General features: G+C 36.5%; 1 protein-coding gene across 3 annotated transcripts in view; it reads left to right on the forward strand.

Annotated features, from left to right (window-relative positions):
* Window positions 1-23,452, forward strand: part of LOC117407105 (cGMP-dependent 3',5'-cyclic phosphodiesterase-like) — a 169,176-nt gene that overhangs the window by 87,471 nt on the left and 58,253 nt on the right. For all 3 annotated transcript variants that reach the window (XM_059028344.1, XM_059028345.1, XM_059028346.1), the window contains exon 3: window positions 22,568-22,657. In XM_059028344.1, the coding sequence (XP_058884327.1) occupies window positions 22,568-22,657 (90 nt within the window). The remainder of the gene's footprint in view (window positions 1-22,567; window positions 22,658-23,452) is intronic.

Here is a 23,452-nt window from a genome sequence, read left to right on the forward strand (position 1 = left end):
GGACAAACACAATGTTTTGAGCTCTCAATAAATTATCCCATATCGTCTGGATTATTCCTTGTTGCTCTTTCTGCCGTCATTCTGTTGATCTTTTTGAAACAATGTATACATTTTTATTTTTGCAATATTTATTTTTAAAATATTTTCCCTGGAGCTGTTCGAATCTTCTATCCTACTTGTGGCTTAGTATTAATAAGTATTAAGTTAATTGATTTGGGAAAAGCCCATGATGAATATGCAGAGTTTGCCAGCCAAGTTGTTTCCATTACAATGTGAACCAGGTGCGTGTCTGGAAATGGTGAGGTGAAACTCAAAGTCAAAAAGTTTTGGATGATGTCTTCATATATTTTGCGGAGGCATTAGCCAAACTTTTGTTGAATCTGAGTGGACCCAAGCTAAATACTCTAAAAGACCCAGACAGATGGGTTCAAGTAGCGGAGGGACACAGACATGATAGTACCCCATTTAAAAGCAATTTCCTCTTCATGATGATCAGCTTATAAATAGATTTACTTTTCTTGTTCTCCTGAGCCTTCCAAGAGAGTTAAATCAATATTGCACGCTACCTCTAAAACACAGTAATAAGGGTCATGCACAAGAAATACATAGCAAGTAGTCACTCTCTTTCTGGTAACGTAGAAAACATACCGAATCTTATTGGATGGGGGGGTCTACTGTCCAAAACACAAGGAGGAAAAACTCACTGTTGGGATGACTGCTATAAATTCACTATTTGTTGGCTGCATATGTAAGATGGTCTTTTTATACTGTTAAAAACATTTATTTAATACAGAAATGATGTTATTTTATTAAACCATAACATACAGCCTTTCTGGTAAATTCTACTGGGACAGACAGCCAGGGGAGCACTTCCTGCCTAGCGGAGAGGAATGTGACAGGTTCCTGAAAGTCCCATGGGAATTATGTCTGGTCTACACTGTCACAGGCTATGCATTCTCTTGGGAAACAGTAACTTTCTAAAATTGGAATAAGCTATTTCTTATAAACATTCCATAGTGGGACATAGTGGGATTCAGACCTGCACACACAAGTTTCTATTAATCAAACAAATGTGAAATGCAGCAGTTATTTTGAGTGATTATGTGGTGCATACAGGCCATCCAATTGATGGTTCAAGCACAGGGCTCAATTGCTGTGGTTGACGTGTGGCACTAACTGAACTGCTACTTGATATTCAACTGAGTCCAGGGTAGAGACTGAATCCCCTTGTGAAAAAAAACCCTGCCTTTTGAACCAGTTGTTCAGAAAGAAACTTATTTTGTGTGTAACAACCAGTAAACACCACAGTGCACTTTTTCAAAGAGATTGTATAAAAAACAAAGAAAAATAAAAAATTCTATTTGGGGCTCAGCAAAAGGACAATTCCCTGAAATTAGAGGTTTCGATTTAAAAGCTGTATATCAGACGAGGAATGCGGGCAGTACTCAATGAAAGCAGAAAATCGATACCTCATAAATGTTTCTGAACATAGAACAAAAAAGCAGTGACCTTCTCTGCCCTGCGAAAGTCTGGAGGAAGAGCAGACAACCAGCGCCCTCTGATGTGCTTTATGGAACAACATGAGTGAAGAGATGCGCCATTATTCACTTTTGCAGGCCCATTATGCAAAGATGAGGCCCCTTCTCAAGAACGTGTAGCTCTCCAGGACTGCTTGAGAAGTCGTTTTAAGAAGCATTTTACTTTTGAGGTGACCGTATCCATTTCTAGTTGATTCTGTCTACTTTCCATTTGTTCCCAATCCTATTTGAATCCTAAATACCCCAAGTTCATTCTATATTTTTGTAGCCTCAGCGTCCTCTCATATGAGTGGAATGGGATTGCTCTTACAGAAAATTGAAAAATACCATTGTAATAGAATAATAATGACAGTATATTACCCCAAAGAAACATTAGCATAACTTAGCAGACCACTGTTTTACCATAAATAGCAAGACATTGGATTTGTAACAAATAATGCAGTTTCCCTGATATGGTAGCACATAATAAATTCCTTTCTCCAAATTTGAGAGATTGTTCTCTTCTCTCACAGAGCCACTACATGACTTTAAAAGGATTCAATCTCCACAGTTCTCAGACACATGCTTGAACATATCAGCTAAAATTATTGCTAGTTATGGCCTTGATATCAGTTACAGTGGAGTGCATACATAAACAGAATGCTTTGTGTGTCTAGAAAACCATAGTTGCACAAAGTGTAATACGTCTACAGGATTCATTGTCCTGCCTGGGCTCCAGCCTCCAATGGTTTTAAAAATGGATGCTAATAAGCACTGTGGTTCAATAATTTATTTGCTGTTTACGTCTGGCCTGTCAGTTTTATTTATAATGAATGAGCATCTCAGCCCAATGAATTGAATGGAAAGGTGTGAGCTGGATGCAAACCAGTAACCTAATGTTCAAAGACGAATGTCTTACCATTCAACTAAAGAGCAAGCTCTGTAGTCAACAGGCAAGTACTGTACGTGTCTATTGCTCATGTCAGTATTATTAACTCATCAGCGAATAGGAGGAGATGCATTACATACCCCCCCCCCCCCGCTTAATCAAAGCTCGGCCTCGAGGGCAAACACAGTTTCAATGTTGGACTGTCACAGCGAACACTCACCTTTCCCCAGTATCCACTGATTTTAGAGAATCATGTCTCCCAACCCAGCTTATTATGCAAAGATCTTATGCAAAGAAGGCATTAAATTACCTGTTTCAACCACAGGGATCAGGATTGTTTCCGTAGGGCGACACTGTAAACTCTTGGTCTTTTGAATTTAATGGCAACGCAAGGGCTGGATGCAAACCAGTAACCTCACGTTTCAAAGATGACCGTCTTACCATTCAACTAAAGAGCAAGCTCTGTAGTCAAGAGATAAGTACGTGTCTTATGCTGCTGTCCATATCCATACCGACTTGTTTGTGATGAGATAAAGCTACAAAAGATTTGCGTTCTGTTGTATCTTTATGAGAGAATTCCCAGAGGTTGTCACTGACTGAATTCAGAGGTGCAGTTCAGTTAATGAGAACGTGGTGTGTAGTGCAGTATCAGCCATCTAATTTATAAAGACGGTATCTACTGGCAAATACATATAGCAGCTTACAGTACCGTATTCCTTCGAATTTAAGACAACCTCAAATTTAAGACACAGTCCAAATTTACCACCCTCGTTTTGAGGCAAAAATAAAACATCAAATAAATATGCATTTACAAAGACACAACCTCAAATGCACCTTTGTATCATACCAAACTGACACGAAACGGTGTTATTGTGGATTAACCACAGAGCTTGTTTATTGTGCTGCGCAATTGTGATAGAGCCCTGGCAAACTTGCCTCAGGTAGCCGAGGAGAACACAGACGAGACTGAGATAGAGATTGACGTTGATACGCCGACACAGGCGCACGGGATTTAATCAATAAACATAAACAAAAAGTAAACAATAATGTCATGTGACGCTACCAGCGATGGTAGCGCACAGAGGACGATACACGACTGTACAAACACTCAAAAATAAAAACACAATACAACAAACTATAAATCAAAGGTGCCGTGAAAACGGCAGGCCTTGCAGCAGCCCCGATCACAGTGATCGCTATGTTTTTATACTAACGCTCTGCTGAGACACGCCCACCTGCCTGCTGGAACAGCTCATTGCTTTCAGCTGCTGCTCCACACAGACAGGTAATCGTCCACGGCGGAGCGCAACATCAGTTAAACAATTAATTAAATCAATTTACAACAAATAATGCAAACATATACAATAAAACTACATATTTCCCCATGTGTAGGGCTTCCGCCCTGCCACAGCAATGTAGAATACTTAAGATGGCATCTCTGTCATACACACACCACTCACTCACTTACGGGATCACACATCCTGGCAACAGCAAGCACGACACAACACTCCACGGCAACATGTAACCCAGCAACCACAACAGCATTGAACATTGCTTGGCATGTCGAAAAATACGGGGGTCTGATCAGCATTTCCGATCTGTCCAAGCTGGTACTGTTTGTTAGAAATGCTGAAATTGTAAACATTTCTCTTGGAATTCCTCAGGAAGCTTGGTTTGTTTTTTCTCAGCAGCGTCATGTTTGTGCTGCTTGTGTATTCAGACAGACAGACGCCTTCGTTGTCTTTTCCGGCAGTCAGCCACGTTGCTGTTCGTGTACTCGGGTCACGCCTTTTGTTGGCAATCTTAATACATGCATCATTATACTGTAGTCGAATTTAAGACGCAGGCTATTTTTGAGAAGCAAAAAATGATTAAAAAAGCACATCTTAAATTCGAAAGAATACGGTAATTAAATTAGGAATTGTGGGAGTTTATGCCTGGCCAACAGGTGTGGTGTCTGCACCAATCTTGAGCATGTGATGCTAGTCAATTGATTTAAATGTACAGTGATTTCAGTGCTACAATCAACAGTAACATCTATTAATTTGGAGTGACACATTCTATATGTTTTTTACCCTCTTCATGGTTCATGATTTACTAAACCATTTTTTAACAGATTGTATTCATAAAGTAATATGGACAGGGGTGTTTTTACACAACATCTTGTGTGAACAGGACAAAAACTACAACAATAATGCTTCTGCTTTGCAATAGTAATACAAAAAAGACAATTTTGTGTTTTCTGAAGTAAAGACTAGGAAAAAAAAAGCTAACATAGCATGATCGCCCAAGGGATCATGCTGCAAACTGCAAATGAAATCTTCTTAATCCTTGAAAAATGCATCACTGAGTTGTTCATAAAATGAACTTTATGCCTGAGTTGTGAGTTGTTGTTAGTTCACACAGAACATGTAGGGCCACCTACATTTTAAAGTTGCTATGTCTCCATGACTCCCCATTGGTCTTGAAATAAGTACTTTAAAGCATGACATGTGAAAGCTCTGCACTCTTTGGGCATTTTAGATCTCAGTGTCTGATCTGAGTGCACTTAAAAGTGCAGTTTGAGAGCAGCATTAGTCATTGACCATAGTTTTGGGATGTGATGTCTTTTATCTCTGCTTCAGCCAGTTCAGTTTTAGTGCAGTTGTTGTAATAATGATCTATATAATTTGATGGCTGGTCATCGGGGGTGAAATGAGTTCAGGTGGGCTTCTGTCTTGTGTTTGCTTCATGAAATACACCTTCACATTCATGAATGTTTTAGAGAGAGACATTCCTTCTGTGCTGCTGTCTCAGCATCAGTTGGTAGATCATGCAGAAAAGATTTTGGATAGGTAGGCACAGCAGTCTGTCTGCCTGTGTGTGTGGAAGAGCAGAGCTGTAGAAGAGACGTCCTTTCATTCGCCCGGATGTAATTTAAAAAGAATATACGAGAGAGAACCAAACGTAAACGAATATACGAGAAAATACAAACATAATCTGAGCCATGCTTGGCTGTGGGGTCTGAGCTCCAGCATTCAGCAGCGTGACGTGGAGATGTGGCATCTAATTGAGTTGTCAAGCTAGGGATTGACACAATGATTGGGGTGATGTAGCTGGAGCCACCTGCTGTGTTCTGTAATTGCTTCAATCAGACTTCCCGCTTGTTGTGTATTAGTTTTGCACTACATTTTTTTCACTTGAATTAGACATCAAGCAAAACACAGGCCAGGACGTAAAGCTCTTGGAGGGTTGTTTTATTTTAAGTATTTTATATCTACTGTAGTACAGGGATAGGCAACTTGTATTAGCTATGCTGTAGCGTTACTGTTCAGTAAGGTCGTTGGTGATTTGTATGTTTATGCATGTCAAGTAAATGTACTGTAAATGAAACAATGTATTGAAGGACAACCATACATCACAATCTTATGAGGACCTGGTGCAATGTGGGCTGTACTGGAATGCTTACCCCATTTTTTTTTACAAACATTGTTTTTTATAAAGCACAAAATACTCAGAACAGCACTGTATTTAATAATACAATTCTGAAAAAAGGGACCAGCCTTTCAGATCAAGTTCAATAGAGTTAATGTCAGGACTGCCCAGTCCCTGACCACATTCCGGCGCCTCCTTAAGACTCACCTCTTCAAAGAGCACCTGTAGAACTCCTCTGTTTGTATCCTGGGACACTATCACCCTTCATGTAAATGTGCTTTATTTTGCTCTTATCAGCCCCTATTTTACTGCATTTAATCCTGTACTTCAGAATACTGTAATCTGCCAAGTTTTTAACCTGTAGTACTTTGTATTTAATCACATCCTGATGTAACTATCACTATTTAATCATATCCTGATGTAACTATCACTATTACCTGCTGTATTATTGAATTGTGGTTTGTCAAACTTGTACTTTACTTGAACAAAAGTTATTGTATTTCTTGCTCTTATTGTATTACTTGTATTGTAACGCTTGAAATGTTTTTGCCTACGATTGTAAGTCGCCCTGGATAAGGGCGTCTGCTAAGAAATAAATAATAATAATAATGTAATCAATAAAGTGTTGCACCTCCATAACATGTAGTCCTCCGGGTCTGAAGGGAAGTGAATTTTCGATTGAGTTTTCAACTGCTGCATTGCCAGGTATGATTAAACTGCAGCAGTAGTTTTGGGATGCCACAATAAACAGTGTGGTGTATCTATCTATGAAATGATCAATATACTAAACCATAAAACTGTATCTAAGCAGTCCATTAATGTCACTGGAAAAGGCTGTAGAAAGATAACAACTATTATACAGTGAGGTTTGGGGACTGTTTCTAATCACTGCTGGTTATAACGGATACTGAGGCATAAACAGAACTAAATGCAAGGGATTAGTTCAAAACTGGGAGTCAGAAGCATGAGAAGCATGTCTAATGGGATGTGTTCAGAATTTACAACATACCAAAGCCTACTATAAATAACATAAAGGCTTTTTAATATCTATATATATATATATATATATATATATATATATATATATATATATATATATATATATATATATTAAAAAGCCTGTATGTTATTTATAGAATAATCCCTTGCTTTCAATTCCGTTTATGCCTCAGTATCAGTTATAAGGATAACTGTAACATTCCAGCAGCGATTAGAACATCAAAGAACAGACCCCAAACCTCACAGCATATCTATCTAGTACAGAATTACAGCATTTAACCAAGCTGCAATAAAGCACTGGATTCACAATAAACTGCTACAAAATGCTAAAAGACAATATATGCTGAAAACACTGTAGGCAAAATGATGTGCATTCATTTTCACGCCAATAATAACAGCTTCTAAGCAGAGACTGAAGCACAGAAAGGACAATTGTAATAAGGTTCCCTGAAGAGGTATTAAGGGTTGTTTTTGTATTGATTCGTGCGTAACCAAGAATACCCTTCTAGTTATTAGTAGGATTTAGCTGTTAGCCCAGGGGTGAAAATTCCCTTACTGTTGAAGACGGGGGTTAGAGCTGAAGCCCTGTTCTTATAATACAAGTACATGCACAGTATTTTGTACTAATAACACATACTTACATACATTTTATGCAACACCTACTTTATACAGTATGTCAACCTAGCTCATATGTGAGAAACATACATTATGCATAATCAATATACTGTAGGTCTGGCTTCAGTTCATTCAAAAATATACCCCAAAACTTAAATATGTGTCGGTTGTGATATCTTATATAGTGTTTTTTAATGTTCCTAGGCTAACAGGATTTTCAACCAAGAAGTTCTATCCATCATCTTCTCAAGGATCTGCATCTACCTCATCCATTACAAATAAACAACAAATGCACTTCCTATTAAGTAGTATTGATCTTATGACACTGCGTGCTTACATAAGCAGCATGCAGGATCTATGGTTTAAGAGCTCTGTCAGCTGATTTTATTATTTTATTATTATTGAACAGATTATTCTGGTACTGAACATACACTTCAGTGTAGAGGGCACACACTGAAATCTATATCAAACCTATGCAGAGTTATATATTTTTGTTACCTTGTAATGATATGTTGCCATCCAAAATACTCTAGCGTTTATGAGGATGTTTACAACCAAGGGGTAGATGTACTAAAGTGTTGAGGCTGTCGCAATAGTCGCAAACCAGTTGCAAATGAGTCAGAAGTCTAGGATGAAATGTACGAAACAAGCGCAATGCTGTTAGCGACTTTTTAGGGAATGCTTTGCGGCAGCAGTTTTTCTTTGTGGCTCAACCTTAGATGAATATGAGGCTGTGTGGTCCAGTGGTTAAAGAAAAGGCTTGTAACCAGGAGGTCCTCGGTTCAAATCCCACCTCCGCCACTGACTCATTGTGTGACCCTGAGCAAGTCACTTAACCTCCTTGTGCTCCGTCTTTCGGGTGAGACGTAATTGTAAGTGACTCTGATGCATAGTTCACACACCCTAGTCTCTGTAAGTTGCCTTGGATAAAGGTGTCTGCTAAATAAACAACTAATAATTATGGGCGTTCCTGCATGCAGAGAGGTTCACAAATATTATAATGAGCTGTACTAAAGCTGTAGACAATTTAAAATATTTTTAAATTGCTGGCATTTCCCAGTCCACTTTTTCTCGTGCGTTGCCAGTTGTACTCAATGCATTTTTTGAGTACCTAATTTTCACTAAAGTCAGGGTGTACTTACAAGCCTTGAAAACAAATTTCTATGACATTTCTTGTTTTCCCATGTTGGGACCAATAGACTGCACACATGTGCCACTAACCCCTCCAGCTCATTCTGAGCATCTGTATAGGACCGTGATCTATTGTATGTTAATTGTCTAGGCTACTAAGTAGGCCAAGTTAAAAATAATAATAATTAAAATAAAATAATTTAGTTTCAATTTAATCTATTATTAATCTTTTATTTGCATATAAAACTTACAAAACTAACAAATAAATACATAAATAAATAAATAAATAAACCTCCTCAGATAAAGAATCACCTCTTGAAAACCTGAATACATTTTTTTTAGCGAAAACATAATACTACTGAAAAAACCTTTAAATACCTTTAAATACCTTTATTGATCAAACAGTGTTTGAAGCTAAACAAGATTAATCACAGTTGTAATTGAACATAGTAGGTTCTTTCTGGCTTTAACAAAGTTGGGAGGCTATGTTGTAACAATTCATCTTGCTGAATCATGTAACATTGTGTCCAACAGCTGAATTGAGTTCAAATTCTGGTACCTATTTATGTAGTTGGGTTTTTATATAATTATGTTAAAATGCATTTAAATGGATGTATTTGGTCACCCTAACACCCAAAATCAAGAGTACATTTACCAATTTGAAATAATCCAACTGGTAAAAAGTATCTGGGCTTTTATTAAATAAGAGGCAACATCTCAACGCAGTACCCTACATTCAAATAAATAAAATAATTGAACAAGTAAATAAATAAATCAGTAAATAAATAAGCAACCAACAAAGTTAAAACTAAAACGTTCTTTTAATTTCTGTTCTCACACGCGCCATCTTCCTGTAAAATAAACCATCAAAGCTTTCTTGCCTCTTTCACCTTTAAACCCAGCAGGCTGACTACATGTGCTGTGACAGATTTACTGAATGTCTTTCTCTCCCAATTTACATGTTACCAATTAAAAGAACAATGATTCTAAATGTTCTGACCTCCACATGAGTTTAAGCAGGATTCCAATGTGTAAATTCTCCCACTTCATTAAAGCCAGCACCAAGTGGCTTAATTAACTTTTCCGTTACTTATATATATATATATATATATATATATATATATATATAGAGAGAGAGAGAGAGAGAGAGAGAGAGAGAGAGAGAGAGAGAGAGAGAGAATTTGAAGGTCACTGAATTTGATGCAGCTTACTGTAATTAAAGGTGATTTTAGTCTTGGCCATTAACCATTGTTCAAAACCAAGTAAGTTGGTGCAAGTAAGAAGAAGAGTTATTTTGTGTTTAGGTTTGATTGAGTAGTGATGTTTAATTAAGCAATCCATATTACCATCGAATGTGAAACGGTTCAAAGCTAGTTCCGTAGTATCAGCATACTTCCACTGTACTGTTTCTTTAACAGATTTGTGTCTGTATTTCTTTGCCTTGTTCTGCATTTGTAATTGATCCAGCATATTCTGTAATAAAATTGAACCAAATTCTTCCAATTTATAACCATAACCTTTTCTATTTGGAACTACTACAGCTGTGTGACTCAGGAAAACAGAAGCAGTCTGGGGATCAATAGCTCACACTCCAATACATCTCAAATACATGGCTTCTCAATCAATTGTATTATGTCAAACAAAAATCTAAAAGGATAAAGTGATTTGTACTATAGTCAGCTAAATATCTATAATGGTCAATAATTCAATATCCTCACACAGACGATCAATGAGTTTCTAAATGAGCAAGGAATTGGGTTTGCTACTATTCTATGCACCGCTAGCTTGTCAAGTACAAAAGAGGGATTGTTTAACAATATGCAAACATCTGCTGCAGTGCAGGTTTTTGTTTCTGTCTATGAGAGGAAGCTTTCAAAGGATTATTGATCCTTCCCAAAGCTGGTCTTCCCCCTCACACTAGCACAGCTTCTTGAGGGGGAAAGTGAGCCTGTTTTTATTTTTTTTTACAATTAATACAATTAATACGTTGGAACCTTTTCGTTCTGTTAAGGGTACGAGACACTTAATTTGCATGTTCAAACACAACAGCATCCCAGTCACCATACATGGTTGTGTGCGCAGATGAAGGGAATCCATTTTACTCCCCAGGCAAAGTTTCATCCTGTGAACATATGGGCCAGAGCGGAAGTGTGGTGTACAATATTACAAAAGCTGCATGTCTGTATTGTCTGTATATAAGCTCTACTGCTATATTACTGTATGTCTGGAAACAGTGCTGGGGCTTGTTTCTATATTGCAAAATCATAAGTTCAAATACAATAGGTCTTTTGACCAGTTTTCACCTGCTATCTTGATCAGTTTTCACCTGTTTTTATAGTTATGTCCAAAAGTTTTGCATCATCTTATAGAACGCATTTTGCTTCGTAAAGTCGAATGAAACCAGCTGAATAATGTTACGTTAACATATTGAATTACATACCGCTTTGTAGTTTTCCATATAGTTTTCTATATGCTTAACAAAAAACTGACACTGGGAAATATTTGAAAAATTTGACATTTTTCGAAATCTAACATGAAATACTATACTGTCTTCGAGTAGAATTTTGCAATATCATTTTGTAGTTTTGTAGTTTCTTTGATTACATAATGTTAAATTAAATATCTAAATTGCATATATAAATTATATATATATATATATATATATATATATATATATATATATATATATATATATATATATATATATATATACAGTAAAACAACAAATTATTACATAACATGCATATAATGGAAAATAGCATTGTTATTCCCATGTCATTTACATGTTTGGAATTTCACCATAACAACAGCATTGTGTTACATAGACCAATAAAGAATAATTTAATAAGGCTAATTTAATATTTAACTGAATAATTATTAAATCGGTTGAACATTTCTTTTCCTTTTTCTTCTTTTTCTTTCAGAAAAGATTCTGATAAAAAGGATTGCTATATCTTTTGAGTAATAGCCCAGATGTCAGCTATCTGGCAGATAAAATTGGCTTCACATGCAACAGGTTTATAGAAATTGTCGACTTTTGAATGTCTGATTCAAATGTCTCCCTTTAAAGTTCTGTAGAAAGGAGGCGAGTGTAATTTACATTAAAAGTATGCAAATTTGAAGACTGCTATTTTGATCTGAATAATCCTGGTTTAAACGTCTTTTTTTCCTCCAATTGGATAAATTTACTTTGGCTTTGTTCTGCCATCATTGGGTCTCCTATTTATCTACTGTTTGATCTTTCAGTATCTGCAAAGAGCATTTGACTTGTATGTGTGTATGCTACCGAATATTAAGAAAATGTGACTAATAAGTCATTCCAGTGCTCTTCTTAAATAACTCATAGTCTTGTTGCATCTGTAGTGCAAATACTTTGTGGATTGCGACCTCACATTTCTGGTATAACATTAGATTAGGCAAAAGCACACGGGTGGCAGAGTCACATTTTATATTTGGTTTCTCAGATTTCTGGATACAAGGCAAGTGGAATATGTATTTTTTATATAGAAATCTTTAAGGCGGTTTTTATATATAGTATAACTAATAATACTGGTGTTTCTGCAGGTGCCATTCACAATGACAATGTTATTGGTAATTGGTTCCACACTTTGTCTAACCCTTAACTCTTCCAGTTAGAATTACGCTAATGGACAGTCCCTTCCCCCCCGCCCCCAGGGCTGGAGTTCAGCAGATTGCAGTGAATCCCATTGCCCAATCATTGAGCCATGTAGGTCCCACGAGACCTGTAAATAGAGCCTACAGTGCTTGTTTTCATCTGCATTGAAAGTGAAGATGCAGTCATATTAAACCATTAGCATAATGGGTGGTTCATTACCAGAGGAATTGAATTGGGGGGGCCAGAGAAGTACTTCCTGTTAATAATTGCCTTGTATCTTCTGCTGTTCTCCATTAACATAAGCCAACTGGCTGCTAGCAATTTCCCCCCAAAGCCTGTGAGGCCTCTGCCTCCCTGAGATGACATTTCCCCGCAGGGAGGCACGATGCACTGCTAATGCATTCTGGCAGTAACTCCGGCCCAGAACTACAGGTTAAAGCGTGTTTTTTATTCTGATTGTTTTTTGAGTTTTTGTTTTATTTAGTGGAGGAGAGAAGTCCACTTCGACATATTATTATTATTATTATTATTATTATTATTATTATTATTATTATTATTATTATTATTATTCTTTAGCAGGCGCTTTTATCCAAAGCGACTTGCAGAAAATAAACTAAATATAACAATATAGAAATGACAGATTGAAAGACATAGCAGACATATAAAAGCAAATGAAGAATTATAACTATTTTAAATACACAACTAACTAACTAATAAAGTAACATAACATAACAACACAGAAACACCCAGAACAGCCCCCAAACAGCCAGTGTCCTTTCCCGATGTCCCGACACGATTGCCGCACACGATTGCTGCTCACACCGGCAGATCATATCAGATCATATCAGAGATATCAGGTGAATTACCATCCTGTATCAACACTAAAGGCCCAATTCAATGACCTTATACCTGTGAAAAAGCATTTTTGATTTTGATAAGGCAACAAGATAAAAATAATTCTCCATGCCCATTTTCTTTGATGCATGAATTTAAAACATGTTTTCACAACTAAACGTGAATTGGATTAAATTTATTATTTGATTTATATGGCATGCTTTATATGAGCTTGAATACAAATTAGGAGGCAGGCAGTAAAAGGGGCTTCCATTCCACTGTCCCCAACTCTTTTGAGTTAAAAATATCATAGGTCTGATTAATGTAGGCTCCCCAGTCCCTCAGCTCTACAAGATGGCCATTCCTTAATCACTAAGCTACACTTCCCCCTCATTCCCAGGTATCAGCACTGAACTGTAGCTATGTATTTATTTTTAATTTCTAATACAATGGTAATGTTTATAGCTTTGTAATATATTATGCATTGTAATGAAAATGATTAATTTTAATGTCCATAAGATAATGATTTTAATATAAGGGTGGGTGGGAATTTATTAAGGGAATTAATTTTAGTTGCATTTATTATGTTAACAAAAGTATTGGTATTTGGTATCTCCCTAAAGAAAAGGGCTTGTGACCAGGAGGTCCCCGGTTCAAATCCCACCTCAGCCACTGACTCATTGTGTGACCCCGAGCAAGTCACTTAACCTCCTTGTGCTCCGTCTTTCGGGTGAGATGTAATTGTAAGTGACTCTGCAGCTGATGCATAGTTCACACACCCGAGTCTCTATAAGTCGCCTTGGATAAAGGCATCTGCTAAATAAACAAATAATAATATAATACAGTAAAAGAAAAAAAATGAAGTATGGGATTTTGGTTTATATGAACTAATTTATTAATCATATTGCATTTATTGCAATGTGCTGTTTGTATGTGTTGGTTGTACACTATATCTTTTTTGGTTTCTCATGAGCCCAGGGACCAGGGAAGTGTTTGTTGCTCAGCCCATGATTAATTAGATACAAAAAATATATCCAATTTAATAAGACACAAGCTCCTTAGGTGCAAGCTAAACATGTGGGGATGCTTGTATTGCCAGTGTTGTCACGGTAACCGCTCGTTATCTGCATTCTTTCAGAGGCACATTGAGACTCTGTTTGTGGAGCAGTGTTATTTCTGTCTTTTAAATTGGTTTGTCCTTCCAAGACTATCCACAATGATAATCCAGCGCTTGTGTGTAAAGTAAGGTACCGTACTATATGTACGAAATAGTGAATCCTTCCTGCTTTTAACCTGCTGTGACAGTTATGCCTAGAAAATAGCTAAACAATGCCCAAATTTGGAAAAGGACGCAAGTCACCTTGGCGAACCTCAACAGGCAACAGGGAAGGATGCCTGAGAAGTTCCTGTACAATTCAATCCTACACAATCCTAGAATATGCTGGAAGTACATTTTTAAACTCATTCTGTGGACGGGCAATGACACTGCTCTTATATCTCTCTTTTATAATGCACATATTATCATAGAATGGTAATAATTCAAAATAGATCTAGAAGCCTTAAAACAAATACATAAGCTTTTTCCAACATGGTTTATGGTTGTAATTAGTAATAAAATGGTGTTCATTATGAACAAGTTTTTATTGTCCATTTAAACCAAAAGCTTTTTATTTCCCTTCCTAAGACCATTTCATGAAGGTAGTTTTACTACCTTCATGAAATGTAGGGCATTCTCTAGCTGTGCCTCTTTATGTCATGAAATTGCTTTGACTTTACCATCCGTTGTGAACACTATTGCTTTTATCACCTTTCCTGAGCCTGCTTTTGGTAGAAGAAAATAATTACAAAATGTTCAGGCAGATTTGGACCTGCGTATCATTCTTGCCCCCTGTGGTAACTGCACTCACTACCTGCTGTACCTTGGGATCTTGTGATTAACGCTATATGTGCAATAGCTGGAGGTAGAGTCGACTGCATGCTATGCTGTACTGCAGGTGTAAACGATGGAGCTAGGACAATTTACTAAAATGTTACCAATTATGTGTCATTTCTAAAGAGAATTTTTTATGCAAGTATATTTTCTCTTTCTCCTCCGGCAACACCAGGAACCATCACTCACCTGGACTTCACACAGCGTATAGACTTTTTGGTATGGTTTACATTTGCTAGTGTTGTAAAGAGCGGCTGGGCATATTGGAAAGAACTGCTGGGAAGCTATGTCAGGGCCCTTAACAGTTCCTTTCAACAAAAGGCCCAGCTGTCACCAAAATTGATTAAAATCCCCGAGTTCTAGTTTTGTTGCTGTCTTGTTCCCAGCAGTGAGGCTGCTGCTTTATTGTATTACTTGGCTTTAATAGGATGCTGTATATCACATCAGCGGGTGACATGTCATTTTGTGAGTGACAGATGTCTCAGAGGTCTTAGATCTGTACAGTCCACAGAACGGTATTGTTGAAACTGTTTTTCAGTTCAGATCCAGCCAATTAGATTGAGAAAGACAATTTCACTGTTAGATTCCTTGCTGCCAGCTCCAATCTCTTATGGGTATTCATTTAAATTGAACTGATTTTTTTTTTTTTTTTTGTATTTCAGTTTCCATTTTTTGTTACTGTAGCTGAACATTTAGGCTTTATTATGGCATAGACATTAACGCGGGTGATAGTAGATCAAGTTATATTATCCTTAGTTCGATCACAGGTTCAAACTCTGTCTGGGGATAACATTACACCAGTTAGGTGTATGGAGACAATTCGTTTTCTGGATAGCTATTCAGTTGGTGAAAATCTTAAATTTAGTCAATTAACTCTACCAGTACCTAGTAGGGTGTAAGGGAGTGGGATTGTATTATATATTCTATGTATGGAATGCCCCGTGCTAATTAAACTAGCACAGAATGGTTCTGTTAGGTAGGAGTCCAAAATTGTTGAAAGCCAAACATTATATGTCTGACGTTTATACTGTTGCACTTTATGGTATTCTATTAGAATGAAAAAAACATTATATTACAAATGGGATTGTACTGCAATAGAGTGCAATTAGCTATAGAATACACCATGATTACCAACAAGGTCAGAATCTTTTTAAAGGCATTCTCTGCTCTCATGCACCATTCTAACCTGTATGTTATTGTTTTTTCTTTTGGTCGTTGTTGTTTGTTTTCGACTAAAGAAACCCTTGAAAAATGAAGCTGCGTTCTTGATTACTATGGCAACCTGAGCCCACTACATGATTTATTTTTGTTTTGTGACTGAATTGAAGTATAACTGTTATAGCATTGATCTTCACTCAAACAAGCTTCTTCCCAATGGAAACTATATTTTTCCTCTTTTAAAAAATTGAAGAAAATCTAAAATATAATAAAAGAAAACATTAAAAATGACTATTTTACTGCATAACCTTTAATTTTAACAATAATAATAATAATAATAATAATAATAATAATAATGTAACTGTGCATAAAGATACATCATGAATCTCAATGCTGCATTTGCCATTGTAAAAGAGCAAACATTTCAATCTTCTAAAACTAGAAATAAATCAACTAAGAATATTAATGAACAGGCTGCTTCCCCAGAGGGGCACACAATGCAGTGTGGATGTGGAAGCTTGGCAGCGAAGACTTCACGCCCAGTGGAAGGACTGGATGTATTCTACAGTGCATGTGTCTCCAGTGTTTCTAGGCTACTGGAGATACAGCTCTGTTGGAATAACATCCAGGACCGTTGCCATCACCTGCCATCATCTGGAACCTGGGAACAATGTGTGAACACTTAGCTTTGACTGCCCAAGCGGAGGCCATGGACTAGCGGAGTTCACTGTATGACCAAATCAATGTATTTGTAATGGCGTGTATGCATTTTTGAATTTTGTAAATATTAAGTATATCAATCTTGGCATATTGATGCAGATTGATGTACGGTATACATTCTATCTATATCAATAAGCCAAGTTGTTTTCTCTAAGGCCAGTGAAATAATAAGAATGATTAAAGAGACACTTACAAAGGATGGATGTCTGTCGCTAAACAAAACTATTTGCATTTCTAAAGCAATAGTTAGAATTTCGGGTAGCAGTGTCTTCCACTATACTTCTTTAATCTCCATCAACACTGAACTGCTGATGCCATTACTATTTCCATCCAATTCCTACCTGGTTGAGAAGCTCCGAAATTAAACAACTAATCAATCCACTGACTTGCCTGTAAAAGGGTCCATTACATTAAGGTTTAAAAATATGCTAAGTTCAGTGGTACCCTTAATATGATTCATTTACTAACAGTGCTGAACGACTGGGTGGAGCTTTTGTTCTGTATTTTACCCAAAATAAAATTCCTGAGGTGTGACTGTCAAGACGGTGCAGTATTTAATGCGGTGTCCTTGGCAGGCCTTAGCCAGGGTATTTAGTAAGTGAGGGGTCTGAGTGAGGAAAAATGGATACAATCCCTACCCCTAGTCTTGATGGAATTCATTTGCTGTTTCCAAACCGCACTGTATCACTTTCATTAACAGGATTTTAATTTTGATCTCTGTGTGACATGGGGGCTAATTAACGTTGCAAGAAGTTTATCCCAGTGAACAAGCCATATGGTGCCAATTTATTCCCACAGCTCTGCAGTTGAGGTCAGGTTCTGTGCAGTGACGTGAGTTGCTGTGTATTTATTATTTTATAGATCATTTGTTTTACATGACACGTGACTGGTCTTTATAATTTAATTTAATGCAGCAGCTAATAGGAACTTGAAGTATTTATATTCAGAAAGTGTACTTCATTGAGTATGCACATTTTTACAAAGGTCTTGTACCCATGTGGGCAGTAAGGCTTTTCCCCCACTTAGTTAAAGAGATAAGACCTGGTGGATTTAAATGACAATCAAACACAGCCCATTAGTAAGCAAGGACATAACAAACAGAGGATGACATCCTTGAATTGATTTAAATTCCTAACAAATATGTGAATTACCTTGAAAATCAGTATCTGTATTCTTAAAAACACAGCTACTGTATGATTATGGCAAAGGACAAAGGATTGCAGCTTATCTGGCTAGGTGTTTGTGAAGAGATATTTCTTTTTGTATGAGTGTACCAGTGATTATTAGACACCCCTCTAGTGTAGTACAGGTATTGTTTTATAAACGCTAAAAATCGTAGGAGTTTGTAATAATACTTAAAGAAACCAAGTTTAGGTTAACAATCATTTCTACAAAAGCATTTTCATCAGTGATCAGAGGATAGACAGAGCTAGATTCTAAAAGCTATTGCTGCAAATTGTCATTAGTGCATTTATTTTTCAGAAAGGAAAAACTCGCACAACAACGTTACCAAACCAGAAATAACCCACTCAGACGTTTCATTTAGGAGGCTTGTATGTAGTCTTGAGTTGTTTTTTAAAAAAAAATCTTTTTAGAATTGCAATTCTGTTTTATCCTTTTAACAAAAACGCACTAATGGATTTAATGGCTTTGGGAATCTAGCCCATAGTTTTTTTCAAAATGTTTTATGCTTCTGTGTTTGAAGTTATGGCAGATTCGTGCTAAAACAGAACACATACTGTATTGTAAACTGTGCTGTACCATCTTACTCAAATACGCGTGCTTTATCCCAGAAGGGCTTACCTCATTGTCTGTAACAACTTCTTTAGGAAAACCATTATTTGGGTGAACAATAGAAAACTACAGTACTTTACAAAGCTTCCAATAAACAAAACAAAACAAAAAAAAACTTCTGAGTTTTTAGGAGCTCCTTCATGGTCCTAACCACACAAAAGAGTTCCCCGCTTTACATTTCTTCATATTGCATAGGCTGCAAGAGTAACTGATTGTATACACTTTGTAACCCAGGACAAATACAGCTTGCTGTGTAAGACACTTATAATGGGGTCATCTAAGGCTAATGGAGAACTATCTATTATATTTGCTACTGTTTTATTGATGGCTGTATTCCAGTATTTGGTATAGTAAAGCAGAAATATATCATTGCTGTATTCATTCAGTTACATTTAGAGAATGATTCCAGTCTCAGGTATCATAATAGATAATGAGTTGACAGTATAGTAATGTTGTTTGAATTTATGAAGCTTCTCAATGGAAATGACAGAATGTTCTATTACTGAATTGGCAATTAGTCAAGAAGTTGTTTTTCTCTGAATCTTATCATTTGTTTGGATTGGGGTTTTTCGCTGTATGAGGATATCATTTATTCGTGTTATCTCTCTACAAATCCCAGTTATATACTCTAAATGCTACTGCATGTCTTTCGGCATTAGACATTTACTTGAAAGTCAGGGTAAGTTAATTTTAGGTTGTCTCACTGTATATTATTAATATAGAATTAGAGAGGATGCATGAAGCCAGAAATGAAATGCAAAGAGTTACTTTTCTCTGAAGTATGTGGAAGATTGTATTTATTTATTTATTTATTTATTTATTTATTCAGTTTTACCAGGATAGGTCCCGGGGGAGGTCCTGGTTTTCACATTAACCAAACCAAATAATAAACTGGTTTTATTCTTCTTATAGTGCTAGATAAATGTAAACTGTTACTTTTAATGCATGATGTTAAAATGTAGTTACATCATATGTATTCTAAAGCTATATATTTTAAATATATGAACCATATACACCAAATATATTGAGAATATATTTTTTTCTATATGGATCTGGTAGTGTAAGTGGGGTATCATTTTCACACATAACGATATGTGCTGCAGTCTGGATCTGGGGGTAGAATATTTATAAAAAAAAAATATATATAAAATATATATACAATATATAGGCATATGCAATAATGCTCCCATGGCAACCCAATTGTATCAAGCGTGTTAAGATCATTAATATCATTCTCCGGGGTTCAGTGGCTATGGCCTCTAGCAAACTGCAGCCTGGCTCACGTACATATTGGCATTTCAGATTGTGCGGAAGTGTTAATTACTGGAAAAGGTTAGACCATGAAATACAGATCACCCAGACATTAGGTGGGATGGTGGCAGGGACTTATTCTGGTCCCCTTATGTAGATGTAATATTGGAAGTGTACAGCACTATACAGTAAGCGTACTGCCAATGAACAAATGGTTTGTTTATAGTGATCTAACATTTTTACAGGGGGGGGGAGTTCTTCCAGTCTCTTTAGGTGCTCTGCATAGCTTTAACTCAAGGCATTAATAGTTTAAAGGGAGCAGTATTTCTCTTACAACTCACATCCCAAATGACCATGTAACGCTAGCTAAAATCAATGGCCAGTTATTTTTAAACACAGGCCTACGGACTCAGCTATAGTATAGAGTTGACGGTGCACCGTTATCTCAATCTATCTTGATGGTACCATTTTCTTGCTGACAGGGGGTCAAAGTGGTGCATGTACAAATCCTATGTGTTGAACAAAAGCAGTATATGAACCCATACCTTGGGTCACAGAAGCTGGTGTAATTCCTACTGATCTACTTTTAATTTTGTATTTATTCAACTGATCCTGCCTATCCTTTTTTCCAAAGTCGTACAATAGTAGATTGTCTTTTTAGACTTGGGTCCTGTTCAGGAATGTATTTTTAAAGACAGGATTCACTGCGTTCACATTTATTCCAGAGATATTAAGTACTTTCTGTATTCTGAATGTTAAAAGGTTAAACAAGTTTGGACTATATTAAAAGTTTAGTTTTAGAAAGGTCAAAACCTATTTTATTTTAGTCTGATTTTTTTTTGGGGGGATATTTTGGCAGCATTTGACTTTCAGTTCTCAGCCTTTTATTTAAAATCCATGAGCTGGAATGCGTTGTTTTTATTTTTTTTATTGCAAAATTGGATCCTGTTAATCCCAGCCTGAATATCTCCATTTTAAACAAAAAAAGTGCAATTTCAGTCATAACATTTTACAATCATTCATTTCTACATTTTACTTGCCTGTGAAGAGGGGTTTAACTCTGACTCACAAATCCTTGCTATCTTGCCAGTTGCAGAAAGAAAATAGATAAACTTAAATCTAGTTTAATTTAAATAAAAAGTCAACATGAATTTTAAAGTTAGGTTAAACTTAAACTGGTGCTGACTCTGTTTTGACCAATGCTGAATATGTATATATAGGCTAAAGTAGCACAATGAGTTCACACACTTTAGATTTAGAAGCCTGGGTTTAAATCCTTGTAAAATGCAATTGTACTAAACAGAACTATTAAGGTGACAACAGCCAGTGTCCAATGCAAGGAGTTTTGTATCTGTACTGTATCACGCTAGTTCTCTGCACCAGAATGTTCTTGTTAAGCAACATAGCAGGTCAACTTAACAAATCCCTGGTGGTCCAATTGCATTCCTGGGGGCCTTGGTCAATCATTGACATACAGTCTTAGATATGCACTGTATGCTGTAAATCATATGATAAGTATATTCATTGCAATTTGGCAGTTCAGTTTAGTTCTTATGCTTTTAGACTTCTCTTTTGATCAATTGAAAACATACGCTTCATTTTTGCCTGTGGGCCAAGATGAATGCAGCAACAGCAAATGTAAACCAAGTCTAAAAGTCTTTGGAAGGAGGAGCTGTCACACGTAGGTGGCTGCAATTTATTTTATTTACATTTTGTCCTTGCTTTTAAAAGGGCAGTGTCTCCTACCTAAGTTGCTTTGAATTGTGAAGAGTGAAGAGAATAGGTGATTTTGATAGGCCAAAACCAAAGCTAGAGGGAGCTTCTAATAACCTCTTTATACTTTACAAAGCAGCGGGTTGTGTGAAAAATGGCATTGACAAGCAGCATTCAATATGCAAAGGTGAATAAGAAAGGGAAAAGTAGCAGGATGCTCAAATCCATTAAGGGGGCTCCACACTTTTCTTGATGCTTATTTTTCAGCTCCAGAGAGCAGTACAATCACATCCTGCCTCGCTCTCTATAACAGCGTACAGCACACTTAGTCTTTCTCAACATCAGCTTTGTGAGGTGTTTAATTGATTCAACACTCCTTTCATAAATAGATGGCCAGGTCAGAATCCTTGTTTAGTTCATTAATTTTAATGACCAACTGATCACTTTGGCCTTCAATGAGTGACAAACTCATTAGGATGTTCAATACATATTATCACAACTGATCTTTAATGAAGACTATTAAACTGGAATGAGGAAATTAATAACAGTGTATTAGAAAGTGAACTAAAATAATTGTTGTGTAGGCAATAAGCCTTTGAATTTACAGTCCATTATCATGACCTGTGCCTCAAGCTGGATTCTTTGAGATTCAGGTTTGAAATCATTCGTATATATGAATATATTAGACGCGGTATAGTTTTTATCTGGTATTTTACATCATTTTCCTTTGTTTGAGCACAGTATTACCAGATTTCACTTAAAACTAAACAAAAAAAAAATACAAGATACAATCATTGTTGTTAATAAACAATTACAAGTAGTATAACTGCCTAGTTAAAGACCTTCCATCAAATAGGGATAAGATAGCGCCAACCCTGCAATTTTGGTGTAGCAGTATGATAGACTGATATGTATGCCCCATGACATGAGTTTTAGGAACAGGTCCATATAATGCTGTTTTATCTGTTATGTTTTTTTTTCCCCAGGATGCACTGCTAAGCCTTGGCTCCATCATAGAGACCAGTTCCATACGGGAAGTCATCAAAGATGTGTTTGAGGCAGTGCTCCCGAAAGTGGTAGGTACTGTAGCTTTTATCATGGCAAAGACTTCAACCTTTTCCTTTAAACTGTCACTGTAATTACAGTCCCAGAACAGCAGTTGAATTGATTGTTATTTCATTAATATTAAACTGTTGTACCAGAATTAATGTAACATCACATTGTCACTAAGTGAAAGAGAAAACTCCTATTGATATCCTATAACTTTCTTGATAATTCTTCACAATACAAAAGTCAATCCAATTGTGTTCCATTTCACATGTCTGGTTGGCCAAATGAGTTTCGGGTACCCACAATTGTTATTCAATCCCGTAAACTACAATCCTGTCATTTCATAGCAATTGCCTAGAAACATTCACATATATTAATATGAAAATAGTTAATTTTACAGCTGATTGGGAGAGCATTACTTTAAAAACACTTAAGGTTCAGACCTTCACCCAAAGGAAATAGAAGTGTTTACAGATCATACTTATGAAAAAAAATAAAAAAATACCAGTCTGCATGAAGCAAGATGTATAAACCGTATACAGTATAAACATGAACTGAGAAACCCTGTGTAAGGTATATATTGACTGGTAGATTTAAATGTGTGGCTTTTTGGGGAGAGTAGATTGGGGGTGAGGGTGGGGATGGATTTTGTGAATTGTGTGATGTTATGTTCTTTTTGGGGAGAGTGAATTGGGGGTGAGGGTGCGGATGGATTTCGTGAATTGTGTGATGTTATGTTCTTTTTGGGGAGAGTGGATTGGGGGTGAGGGTGGGGATGGATTTTGTGAATTGTGTGATGTTATGTTCTTTTTGGGGAGAGT

The sequence above is a fragment of the Acipenser ruthenus genome, chromosome 8, assembly GCF_902713425.1.
Source record: "Acipenser ruthenus chromosome 8, fAciRut3.2 maternal haplotype, whole genome shotgun sequence".
In the NCBI taxonomy this organism is placed as follows: Eukaryota; Metazoa; Chordata; class Actinopteri; order Acipenseriformes; family Acipenseridae; genus Acipenser; species Acipenser ruthenus.